The 14255-nt window shown below is 38.5% G+C and overlaps 1 protein-coding gene across 1 annotated transcript; it reads left to right on the plus strand.

The window, feature by feature from the left end:
- The first annotated feature begins 281 nt into the window (after positions 1-281).
- LOC108679612 (organic cation transporter protein) lies at positions 282-10305 on the plus strand. Its single transcript, XM_018168266.2, has 12 exons — positions 282-715; positions 1894-2077; positions 2988-3096; positions 3716-3819; positions 4003-4157; positions 5253-5427; positions 5781-5925; positions 6763-6929; positions 7307-7479; positions 7893-7951; positions 8415-8534; positions 9398-10305. Exons 1-12 carry the CDS (start codon positions 562-564, stop codon positions 9584-9586), a joined length of 1734 nt encoding a protein of 577 aa, XP_018023755.1. The 5' UTR covers positions 282-561; the 3' UTR covers positions 9587-10305.
- Positions 10306-14255: the final 3950 nt, after the last annotated feature.

The following is a 14255-nucleotide window of genomic DNA, read 5'->3' on the forward strand; positions in this document are numbered from 1 at the left end:
TATGGCATATATATGAAAATGTACCAATTCGAAATGTTACCAATAATTAACTTCAGTCAAGGTTCTTCGCATGATACGCTAGGTGTGTCATTTGTCGAAATACACCTTCAAATTTCTAGGATCTAAAAATTAATTTATCTGAATTTTGAACCTATCGTTAATTATATTAAAAATATATTGAGGTTCGATCGGTGTTAAATCTTTATTTTTTCTTTATTTTGTAACGAAGAAGGCATGCGATGAAAATCAAATATGACTTCGTTTGAATGCACAATAAATAACTGACCAGATAATATTTAAAGAGCGAATGTTTTTTAGCCACACAGGAATTTAGAACATATATTTTACGCAGTGGTCACGACACGGTGAACAAAAAATCACTACAATCTTTGAGACGAGAAGTTGAAAATCTTAATTATTTGTCTTATATGCAAATGGAAAACGCAGATCGTGTTGGTTTGCCTTGTACGATAATGAAATCTTGAAAAATAGGAAAAAGAACGATGTTACATTGATGTATGTCCATTAGTGAGGACCGTTAATTAGGACTCAGAAGTGACCATGAGACGTTCATCAAAGGAAGACGACACTGCAGACGAGGCAGCATCGTCTCCTCTGAACGTCCCGCCGTCAGACCAGCTCCCGCTTGACGATGTTATCAGCAAACTGGGCTTGGGTGTCTGGACGCTCATGTACTTTGCCCTGGCTACATTAAGTAAGTGTATTGGGCATGTATGTAAGTAATAATTTAATAGACATTTCTTATATTAGCTAAAATCTGATTAGGACCTTCATTTACTTTGACCTGGCTACCTTATTAAGTAAGTATATTGGGTAATTTAAGTAAAATTACTCAGTATATAGGTAATTTTTAATTTTTATATTCCTTATATCGGCCAATATTTGATAAAGACCTTCAGTCCTGAATAGCTACAAACGTTAATTATAGTACAATTTAACAAACCTGATGCGCTAAACGTCTCTTCTAATTCCATGATGTTGTAATATATTTAATTATTCATGAACATTTGACAACTTCACTCATAATTTATACTAGTTACATGACATACATGCAATAATGTAAATATGAACGTATTGGATCAGCAGAAATTATCTCGATGTTGAAGACATTTTATGGAGTGAATCATGCCCCGACTTACAAGTCTCCTAAATATATCTGTAATATGAGATAAGACATGATCGCAATGGAGGGTCGCCACTTGATCTACATATGGTACACATGAGTTCGTTAACCCAGAAACCTTGCACGGGGTGTCTATACAGTGGCCTTGGAGAATGATGTTCTTCACAAGCAGACATGTCTGTACCCATGTGTTATCAGGCATAGTTTCCTTTCCATTTATCAAGCTACAAACGGATAAAATAAATCCAATAGATTATACTCGTATTCGTGTGTATGTCACTTCAGATCGTGTGGTTGATTAGTATTGATAATCAAGCTTTAGTTTCAGAATACACCGCAAATAATTTTATTTGTGGTCAAAATTTATGGCTCTGTTGTTTGCTTCTTATATAGCGTCAATTAAATGATTGAACTGCTGCACTCAGACAGCCACCATGCATGTCGCTGTTGGTAAATCTGAACCATCGAGTTCACCATTCACGAATTTAATTTCAGATAGGTAGGTACTAATATTATTGCATTTATTAACGTACCTATTGCCTCTTTTCTTTTCTAAATATTTTTCCTAATTGAACTATGAAATATCATCTTAGTTATTAGATCGCTCATAAAATTGTGCAGACGATGGAGTTGATAATTAGACTCCTAGTTTGATCATATATGTTTCTTGAACACATCTCCTTGCGACACAATAAAGAGTATTGTATCAAACAGTCCCATGAGGCCATGACAAGTATTGTATCAAACAGTCCCCATGTCGATGCTGGTAAACCTGCTGGTCGCCGAGTTCACCGCAGCAGAAGTGGAGTTCGAGTGCGACGTCAGACCAGCGCTCCAGAGCGTCTCTTCGTCTTCTCCCGACACTCGCACATCCGAAGCCACCACTGCTGACGCCTTTCTTCAAGATCATGCTCATTCTCACGCATCACTCAGGTTATTGTTGCACAAATGTTTTAAAATCTTTGTTGAATTTTTATTCATTGGAACTTTAATTATGCTCTTCAGCGCTGCGGTCACTCATTAACATCGACCAAAATCTGTATCTGCACGAAAGATTTTTCGCTCTAGGGTTGTACAGAGAATGATGCAGCAAGTGAGTGTTGGAGAAAACAGTTTTTTTAGGTTTGCGTTCCAGTTTGTATGGGTTTCAGAAGATTTTTGATTACACTGTTTTACTCAATGATGCGTTGGGTTAGTCACTAAGTGTACGTGAGCTATCGAATGTCACAAAGCATTGCGCTGGTGCACATTGACTGTGATACACGACCATGTCACAGACACTGCATGTGCGCCTTCCAGTGACAGAGACATACTGTCATGTGTGTATGTATGTGTGTGTCAGTGTGTTAGCCATGTATGGGCATGACACAGCAGCAACTGACCAGACGACTGCTTTATAACGACATGCGCCAAACGATGTCTCAATGGCATCATTGGGACTTGGGGGAAGCCTTACAACTTCTTCAAGTGGTCGGGCGCTCAGGAGGCGGCAGTGCTTAAGCACAAGGCACGTAACTTCTGACTTCAGAAATGCGGCCTTCGTAAGAAGGGCTAATATAACTTATAAGTTGTCTAGCGTTTAACACCTGGAAAAATCGTGACTTAATTAGGTTGCACATTCTAAACAATATTTTTACCGGCATCGCGTCTGCGATCAAATCATCCTCAATTTTAAGCTTGGAAGATCAGTAGCTCAAATATATATGACTGGAAATTTATCGTTTGTTTCTAATATGTTCTTCTACGATTGCTTGTTTAAAGGTTTTAAGCAGGAAAAATTTGTACGTTTTTTTCTATGTTTTCTTATGTTTCCATTAATCATTATTATTCCTCGCCATTTCAGCAAAGAGTGTTATAACATAACGTCTACAAACATGTCGGCTCCTTCGTACACGCCGTGCACGTCTTTCATCTACAGCAACGAAACTTTCTCCTCTACCATCACCACGGAAGTAAGTTTGTCGTGTCCCTTGTCATCTCAAATGTTTTTCATTCTTTTCTACCACTTCGTAGTACCATATTTCTTCTCCTATTTCCATTCTACGAAAAAAATGGATGGCACTACCACAAGCTTACAAAAATAAATAGTAATTTATCTCAAGTCCTAGTAAAACGTAATTATTTATCATGAATTTTAACACGTCTAAAATATATTTCTCCTTGATAAGTGCACCAGTTGATTTGTATGTTGAAACAGGTGATTCAGTTGCACTAAGATTTTCTAGCAATGTTATTTTGTTTGTGTTAAAATCATTCTGTGTTTTGACGCCAGTTCGATCTGGTGTTTCTTCCTCAAATGAACTGCAATTCCCAAGAATATCATCATGTTTATTTGGTTTCTATCTTCTTAAATTTGGACGCCAGCTCGATCTGGTGTTTCTTACTCCATTGGACTGCAGTTTTCCATGACTATTCTCATGTTTATTTTTGTTTCCATCTTCTCGTATTTTTACGCCAGCTCGATCTGGTATTTCTTACTCAATTGAACTGCAATTTTCCAATTGAACTGCAATTTTCCATGAATATCATCATATTTATTATGGTCTCCATCTTCTCATATTTTGACGCCAGTTTGATCTGGTATGCTCGCGGGAGTGGCAGCGCTCGCTGTTCCAGATGCTCTTCACGCTGGGATGTCTGTGTGGCGCTCCCGTGGGTGGTGTGCTGGCCGACAAGTGAGCAGTTCATCGCTTTGCAATTGTATTATGTCAAGTCTCGGTCGATAAATACTTGAAATTCTACTCGTACTGGTTGACATATAACACCATTATCAAAAATATAAATAAATTTCATCGTTAAAACAGACATAATCGCGACCGTGATTTTTCCATTGCTAATGCAATTCTTCATGGTTCTAGGTTTGGCCGGCAGAGGGCGATGTGGTATGGTTGCGTGGTTATGGTGGTCTTAACTGTGCTCATCACGGCCGTACCTAACCTGGCAATAGTCTTCCTGAGTAGGTTCTTGCTGGGCTTTTTTACGGACATCGTCTTCATAGCATCTATAACTATAGGTGAGATAACGGTTCATAGCAGACAATTTTTTCATAATATCTATAACTAAAAGAACTAACTATGAAATGCATCAACTATAACTATGAACTGCGTATTCACAAATTCAATTCATAGCGTATAAAAAAGGGAAAATAACAGTTCTTAACAGACATTGTTTTACAACCAAACGAAAAGTGAAGTATTATATCTTCACACGCATCGTTTTCATAGCATCTATAGTTATAAGTAAGATAATATTTTCACAGCCGTCACTATCATGGCGTCTATAACTATAGACGAAATAAGGAACGTTCACAGGCGCCGTCTTCATAGAATATATAACGATAAGTGAAATAATCTTCACAATATCATCCCCATGGTAGTTATAAATATAGGTAAAATAACAGATCTTCACAGAAATTTTCTCCATAACATCCTCTAAAGAGGTTGAATAACAGAGCTAACAGGTAAAATAACATTCATCCTTTTCGCATGATCTCTAAAGATTGGAGAAGAGAAATTTCTTCCTATACATCGTCTTCGTAGTATCTATAAATAAAGGTGGGATATGAGATCATATAAGAACCTTTCTGGAGGAAAAAAAACGTGTATTCTTGAGCAAGCAACGAAGATGCTTCTTGGTATCCATTATTAAAAAATGTAATAATTCCTATAAACAAAATACTTATTACGGCGGTTAATTGTCCATTTCTTGCTGAACGGTGTCCTCTCAAAAAATTGGTAAAGCTTTTACCACAGTAGATTATATTTTGATTGAAAATTTTTTTACTGTTTTTTAATAAATGCATCCTAAATATCGTTCACTTCAGCAATTTCCTAGTACAAAAATCTAGTTGGAAGAATCCACACGTTAATGGCCTTTTAATACCTGTTCCCCCGAGTAGGTATAGAGACTGACCTCACGCCCCGGCATGTAAAGAAGTGTCCCGTTAACCCATCTATAATCCCTGGCTGGCTTGGATGCACCTAATGAATCCCCTTGCACCAAGTTAACCCCTCTATCTCTCCCGGCTGCCATGGAGGAACCTAGCTGTTAACTCTCGACCGACCCTGATCTGTCACCCAGTCACCCTGCCTTTATCCCTCCCCCGCAGGTATGGAGGTCTGCCCCAGCAAGTACCGCCACGTGTTCGGCACGGTCGAGAGCCTGCCGTATGCGGTGATGCTGCCGCTGCTCGCCGGCATCGCCTTCCTCTGCCGGGACTGGCGACCTGTGCAGCTCTGGGCGTCCCTGCCGCTCTTCATCGCCACCTGCATCGCCTCGCCGCTGTGAGCGACGCTCCTCTATCAGTTGATCAATTAAACTTTATTGAATAACATTATGGATTGAATTCCATGCGTTCATTCTTCAATATCTTAATGAACAATTAACCATTATGGTAGAGCAGCGGTGAATGAAATTAATTATTGGTTTTATTAGTTACGCATCCTTAGCAATGTCTCCTCAACTATTGATCAGACGCTTGTTTCTTGGCTTCCCATTCATCATCTAAAAGACGAGTATTTTAACAGAATTTAGAATCATGGACACAAGTAATTAAGGTACGGATATTCAAACACTCATTATCTGTAATTATTTCAAAGTTATGTTTGTTATTCTAACGTTAAAGTGTTTGTGCCAGCGTGCTGGACGAGTCGCCCCGGTGGTTGGTGTCCCAGGGGCGCCTGAAGGAGGCGCAGGCTGCGGTGCTGAGGGCGGGGCGCATCAACAGAAGCAGTGAGCACCTCCCGCCCGACCTCTACGACGTCCTCAGCAAAACACACAAGGTAGGACATCACTATAACGCTGATATACTTCACTATAGTGCTTTACTGTACTCAGAAATAAAAGCTACTACGAAAATCACTTTATAAAATATCATTATTTACTAATATATAATTTCACCAATTATGAAAATAACAGCATAAATTATTCGCGTCTCATATTTTTCAGAAGAATTGAACTTCAGATTTCGATGACACAAGCTATTAATTTAAGCCCCCTTCCTGTGATGACAAAAAGTCCAAATAACGGAAGACGACGTGATTTCCCAGAGCAAGCATGCGACATACGGAAGACTAGAGTGCAGGGGGACACAATTTATGGCTTTGTCCTTCAATTGGTTGCCTTCAATAAGAATTGAGATCACTACGTCCTACGTTTGCTATTTTGTGATTCCGGCTTAAATTTTAAAATTGTCGAACAGTAAAATGATCTCTCAAAAAGAGTCGATGACAAAATTTTGGGCGCTAAGAAATCAATAAATTGTGATAAATCGCTTCTTAATTGTGTATGTGAATATGTCACATTTCCCTTAAAAGCAAATAATTGATTGTTTGCCTAAGAAAGCCGTAAATATGAGTTCAACCACAATAGCTGATTTATCGTTAAGGATGAATGTCAGAGTGCAAACACATTAACAGATGTTTTTTCAATGAAGATATGAGTTTCTCAGAGTTCTACTACAATCATTGATGTTTTACGCAACCTGTGAATGTTTCAGAATTGCCTTTGAGCGTAGATGTAACATATTCGTGGATGCAACATATTCGTTAAACATATTCGAGAGCTCAACAGCTAATATATGACGGTTAGAGATGAACCAATACTTGTTCACCCCCCAGGAGCAGCTGCGTCAGAGCAGCGCTGACAGCTCAGGGTCCCTGAAGTCGCACCTCATGAGTCTGGTGGAGACGTCAGAGATGCGAAGACTCACCCTCGTGCTGACGGTGTTGTGGTTCTTTGAGGGCACCTTGTATATCAGCCTGCCTCTCAGCGCCACCACCCACAAGTATGCAGTATACAATACTGCAATGATACAGAATATCAAAAATAATTAGCTTTTTTGAATTTAAATGAATTTTGTATGTACTTGTTTTCATCAAGTGCACCCTATACTAGAGTCCGCTTCTCAGGGCCTGTTCTCTCACGCACTTTATGAGCAGATAGTATATAAGAAAAACATCAGAACCACACATTTACTTCTATTTCGCTGTGTCACAATTTCAGAAACGTCATTCTCAAACAGCGACAAAATCATAATGAAGGTTCATTATGAAGTACAGCCATGAAAGCATGTTTGCATTCGACATTCAACAACATTAAAGGTTTGATTAAAAATTCTGTAACTATTGCCAACCCCAAATATTTTAAGAACTGGTCGTGCAGGTCGCCGTTCCTGTACCTGGCGCTGCTGGGGCTGCTGGAGGTGCCCGGCACACTCGTGGTCACGCCCCTGGGGGGGCGCTACGGCCGCAAGAAGGTGGGCTTCATGTGCGCTGTTCTCACCGCCGCCATCATGCTCGCTCTGGCCGCTCTCAAGGCTGTGCATTTCCAAGTAGGTAAGATAATAATTATAATCATATGACAATGATTATTAATTACAAACTTTAAATATAATTATAATATAATGTTTCAGTAGAACTTTTGTGAAATTACTTCGTTATGCGTGAGTTTAGACGCAAGACTCAGGCTGGCACAGTTCATTCTTGCACTAGTTCAAGGATGTTCACGTCACTCCAGAAGGACTTCGTCGTTTTCCGAGCACGCTACAAAATGTGTTGCTTACATAAGCCACGTTATAATAGACATTCTCTTGTTTGTTTCATTCCCGTGCTAATATTTTCACGAGGCTTTCTCAGAAATAATATGTATGCATCGCTGGCTCATGCCTGATTATCAACAAATACGTGTATATGTCATATATACATAACTGTGTTAAATATAAGGTAAGAAAATACACTACTCGTTTCAGAATGGGTGGTGATGGCGCTTGCTGTGTTCGCATACATCACGCTGGTGGGAGTATCTCAGGTCTTTGTGCAAATTAATTATATATTTTGCAAGTAATTATAAGTTTATGAAGATTTAAATTGTTACATCCACATTCAAGGACGCATTGTCGAGTGGTAGTTGGAATTTTATTTTATTGCATGAATGCATGAAAGACTAAGGCATCCCTAAGTCTTTCAATATTTGTCAGGACAAAATAATTTATTGAGCAAGTGCCTCATGTACCGAGACGACTCTAAAGTTGACAATTTCAGCGATACCTTATCTCATATATTTTCATGCCCCTAGCCGACTTAATTAATAACAATTTTATCATTAATCTGCGTTATTTTCATGTTGCGAGACCCGATCGATTTCTCAGCGACATTCTCTCTCCATTATTTTGCCAATAGATAACAATGTCAGTGATGCTTCATATCCTTAATTTTACCAATAGATAACAATGTCTGTGATACGTTATCTGCTTTATTTATGACGATGTCAGATGACGCTGCTGCTGACAGCTGAGCTCTTCCCTACGACTGTACGCTCGCTGGGCTCCAGCGTCGGCTTCTTCATGAACAACCTCGGCTACTGCGTGCCACCTCTCATGGAGATGCTGCTGGTACGATATACTGCTATACTGCTAGTACGATATACTGCTATACTGCTAGTACGATATACTGCTATATTGCTAGTACGATATACTGCTATACTGCTAGTACGGTATATTGCTAGTACGATATACTGCTAGCACGATTATCTGGGTTTATATATATTGCAACGTTTATATACATTGCAATGAAATATAATATATATAATATTTTTCATGCATTGCGAAAAAAATATGATAAATGTTGGCTTTACACTCATTGCAGCAAAATACATTGAATCTTATGCTGTACACGCATTACTATAAAAGATTATCTAATTTTATCTCATGAATATTATAACGTGTATACCAAGACACTGCAGCAACGGCTCGTTCGATCGCTGGATTAAAACCACTCGTTTTAGTCAGTCTTGCACGATTCCCTTGTATCCGACTGAATTTTCTCCATGAAGAGCCCGATCAAGTGATCATATACATAGACAATTTCATGAATCAAGTAATTATAAAAAATTTCGAATCATAATGTTATTTTAAATCTTTTATTTATTTATTTATGAATTTTATTAGTCGAAGATTGTTACATTCAATGATTGTGTGTAAGTGACACTGGGCACGGTGGCCCAGTGGTTACAGTTCAGAGTACCAAGATTGGCGCAGAGAGGCGCGGGTTCGATCCCAGCTCTGTGCGCCAGTTTCTGGTCAGAATCGGCAAGGAGGCCGGGCGGTTACACAGCAGAATTGTAGCAGTGAGTTGCGAGTTCAAGACCGCAAAATGCTGTGAATGTTCTGCGATGTTAAGAATCGGCGACAGGCCTGCGGCCTAATAAACGCTGAAACTGCTATTATTATTATTAAGTGCTTGTACATCCCGGCAGCCAGAGGAGCAGCCTGAGCTGATGCTGCTGGTGTACGGAGTGATGTCGTTCGTGTCAGCGTGCCTGCTGCTCGCGCTGCCTGAGACCAACAACCTGCCTCTCTACGAGACCGTCGCCCAGCTCGTACAAGCTCGACGAATGCGACATTCTAATAAACTCTCAGACCACACCGACTCTATAGAACCTTAAGATAATAATTATATGATAAAGTTTATTGTAGTTCGTTGTTTATTCGTTTGGACTTTATGAAGTTTTAGTGTTTCCAGAATTTCAGGACTTTTTGGGTCGTAAAACATTAGAACTGAAGGCCAGGAGTATTTTAGTATGTTCACTTTATCGTAAGCTATCTATATAGTAAACTATAGTTCATTATATTATCAATCTGTAGCAAAGTTTGCTAATAATGCTGTTACATTTATTTAGTGAGACATTTGTCGACTAGCTTTCAAGTATAAAATAAATTCATGATCTCGACTAAGGTGCGTGCAGTTAGCAATCTGCAGTTTAGATTTCGGGCCGGACCCTCATACATCCTAAAATGTATGTATTTTTCATAATAACAATATGGTAACAATTTTTCACACTTTCAACTTACTGCTAACAACATGACCGAAGATTCTCGAACCTCTTATAGTATCAAGGCTTGTGACGCCACTGCGAGAAAAGTGTTTTTTTTTTATAGCACGATTTTCGAGTAACGACCACTTGTCTGTCTTGTTGTCGGAATAATGTGCTGAGATTAAACAATTTTTTAATAAGTTTACTTGTAATCATTAATTATAGCTCATTTTTAGTGATATGATAGGTAAATATATTTCAGAAGTTTTAAGATCACAATCGACGATCATTTATATCCCGTCAGTTACACTGTTAGAAAAATTACCGTTAACGGTATTACCGGCGTTTCAGTGGCCGGTCTGCACGTGAAAAGAAACACCGTGTCGCCGTTTTTATTCTAATTTAACACTAGAAATTCATAAAACATCTGATAAAAACGGCGAAACAGTTTATTTTCACGGAGCGACCGGCCACTAGAACGCCAGTGGGACCTTTTTTCACCGTTTTTTTCTAACAGACAGTGTACATTGGTACATCTAAGGTACTTATAGTACAGCAAGTTCACTTCTAATTTCACTGTCCTGCAGCTTGCGACGTATTTTCTATACAAAAATGACATGAGCGGTGAGGCAGTACGGCTTCATACAACATCATTTTATTATTTTTTGCTGCTCAAAATCAAACACATTCTATAGAGCGTAATAACAAAATTTAAGTTTTTTCTTCCCTGTAATAAATGAATGAAACATTTTTAAGCTGGAAGTTGCTTTCATTTAATTTTAACCTTACATGAAAATTTATATCTCTTTACATAGTGAACTAACTATGCTTCAAAATAAGAATTATTTTAATGAAAAATTTCTTGACATAAAACCAGCAGGACTAATTTACTATGATAGTTTAGACTTTAGAGGTAGGAAAACCATCGAATATATTACAAATATGAACTTTGTTGTGTTATTCTTAAATTTCCTCAGCATATAACCTGCCCTTTGGCCAGTTTACAATATACAAAGTATACAGTTTACATTATACAGCGTATAAAGTTTACATTATACAGTGTGTGAGTAGGAAGCCTTGTTTGCATAAGAAATGTTGTGAAAGAATCTGGTTTGTTTGTAGCATCGTTGATGAAACTTTCATCACATTTTTCCGATGATGTTCCCTCAAACATCTATGCACCTTTTACGTCTCATCACTCGAACACAACGCCTCGTGTATCTATCAACCTTTAAATTTAATACAAGCAGCATAAATAATTTATAGAAACCATAAACGTCTGAATTATTACCCTATTTTAGGGACAACTATGACCATAAACGTCTGAATTATTACCCTATTTTAGGGACAACTATGACCATAAAGTGACTGACGCAGTCATGTTGGCAACACTTGGCAATAGACTGACGCAGTCATGTTAGCAACACTTGGTAGGTGACTGACGCAGTCATGTTGGCAAAACTTGGTAGGTGACTGACGCAGTCATGTTGGCAACACTTGGTTCATTGTAACCTTACCAACTATATATACTCCTCCATCTCTTCTTGGGAGTTCCGTCCTGCCATTTCCGGCTCCCTTTCTCTCGCCGCTCCTGCACTCCCCTCCCTTCACATCACCCTTCTCTCCATTACACCCTTCCCCCCACATCACCCTTTCCCGTCCCTCTACCCAGCCTTCCCATCTCTCCTTTCCTATATCTCACTCGACGCCTCTCCATCCCTCTGCTCCCTTCCATCCCTACATCCCCCACCATTCCTCCACTCCCCTCCATTCCTCCACTCCCCTCCATTCCTCCACCCCCCTTACATCCCTCCACTCCCCTCCACCCCTCCACTCCCCTCCATCCCTCCACTCCCCAACCCTCCACAAAGGCATCCCTCTCCACGCCCCGAACTCTACACTCACCGATTACAAAGGCCGTTTGTTGGATTCATTCGCAACCTGCATATAAAAAGCTCCTGGTCTCGCCAATAATGTTATTCCTACGAGGCTTGCTTGTTTCCCTGGAGGCGGGTACTGACGACATTTGGGTGTAACCATACATATACGCATTAATGTTGAACAGAAACGCATAATAATTATGGCACTGCGCTGTCTGTTCGCGCTACCGGCACTCATTAATTTGTTAATTAATAATGCAGAAATTCAATTAAGAAATAGTGCGAGCTTTGCTGCATTAATTTACGAATGCTGCCGGTAAAGTTGAAATGAGTTTCGTGTTGTTGTTGTTGTTGTATATTTACGGGCATGAGATCGCCGAACTAACTATAGTCCTAGCTATATTAACTAACAATATTCGCTATAGTTATTCGGTAGAATTTAATTTAATATAAAAGTATTCAATAGATAAGAATTTCATAAGGATCTATTAATTTTAGAGTGTTCATTGATGTTGAAATTTTAGCTGACTGATGCTTCTCACTGACACTATAATAAAATATATTTCATTGTGATGTGTAAATAGTACATTTATTGCATTATCAAAAGCTCCTATACATAATATCGTTATTACTATTGCTCCTTTTGAGGATACAAAAATTACGTCGATATTAGGAACTTTGCAGGCTCCTCAATACTATTTACCGAGTATAAAAATTATCAAGCAAAATTGTTTCAAGGAATTTTTTTCATTTATGGTTTATCTTCAATATATGATTTGTTATCATATTTGTCAAGCGTGGGACTTATTTCAGGGACGTCATACAACAGTAAACAAGCAGAAAGTTTAATTTGTAACGTTAATCCGTAGCCTAATTTGTTCCACTAATTCGTTTAAAGTGCTTCAAATTTTTTATTGAAGTTAAAAAGTTATAGTTTTCATATCTTACTTTTTTTCAATTTTAGATTCGTCTCCAAATGGCTAATCGAATAATTAATCATAAATAATATTTTAATTAAAGATGACACTGACGTAAATTCAATCTTCGCCATGACAAGTTTGCTAGGTGCGTGAGGAAGCGTAGACTGTGCAATCAAGACTTCTCGCAATAATCGTAATTATTGCTGCTTTATGTGTGAAAATTGATTATCAGAAATAAAATTAAATTAAGTTTCTGAACCTTTAGATCAAATTCAGAGTCCTAAACAGGTTTGCTATGCCATTTAATTATTATTTTCAAATAAATTTTGTGTTCATCTCAAAATCATTATTTGCCAGAGACGCTCATTTCTATCAAAACCATGCAAGCCGCAGGAATATTTTAAGTTAAATTTTCATATGAATTGAAATAATTCCCAGTTTCGGCCCAGGCTCGACGCTGCAACACGCCTCTTCCAAGCCCCCGCCCGCCGGTACAGGCTGTATTGATTTTATGGAGCTTGTTCTCTGTGCATTGCGAGTTTAGTATTGCCTGTCTAAATAAAGATCTCCTGTTGATCTGTCATGCGCGATTTGCATGCCATGCGAATCGCGGTGAAAAAATCAATACCAGCGCAGCGCTGCATGTGCCTAGCGCTTAGAGGTCGTTCACCGACAGTGCATCGCACTATCGAGACATAATGTCGTTAAAGAATTGATGTTACTTATTTGCTCAAATCACAGGTTAACTAATAATTTAAATGCAAAGAATAGTCCAAAAAAATTTATATCTTTCTATAACGTGTTCTATAAAGATATGAATTTTTATGGACTATTCTTTGCTTTTAAATTATGTCATTAGTCCACTCCAGTGCCATCGTGAGCCGCCATTGTTAGTACATAATCACCTTAAGAAGCATTTAGGAACTTTGCATTTGCTCAAAACCAATTTGCCATAAATGCAGATGAACTTCATTAATAATTGTTGAATAGGGATGAACCTGCGATGCCTAGCGTTGGTTTGTCGTTCCTTTTGATATCGCTAGTCAGCTGAACTTCAAGTTCTTGTTGGGAGAGTATAAATGTCTACAAACATAAATGTTTAGTTAATTTTGAATGTCCATGGCGGTTTCGATTATTTTGTATTTTCATCCCCCAGCCACAAACATGAGTGTTTCGCTTTACCCCCACAAACTGTCTGGTTACATCGTTCATATCTTTCATATCTCCATCAGCCTCCGTCAATGCATCTATTTCCCGTTTTAAAATTATTTTCATCCTAATTTGCATTATCTCCCAATCGAGGAGAAACAAAAACAAATTATTGTAGCAGTTCACATAGTAGTTCAACCATTGCAGTTCTAAACTCAATTCCAGACTTTGCTTCTCGGAGTCGCGGACAAGTTTCACAAAATCCTTTGACTGACGTCCTTGTAAAAAAAATAGTATAATTTTGATGCAAATTTCCAGTAAATAATCGGTTATTAAACCATCACGCTGCTA

Source organism: Hyalella azteca, unplaced genomic scaffold (genome assembly GCF_000764305.2).
Source record: "Hyalella azteca isolate HAZT.00-mixed unplaced genomic scaffold, Hazt_2.0.2 contig15126, whole genome shotgun sequence".
NCBI lineage: Eukaryota > Metazoa > Arthropoda > Malacostraca > Amphipoda > Hyalellidae > Hyalella > Hyalella azteca.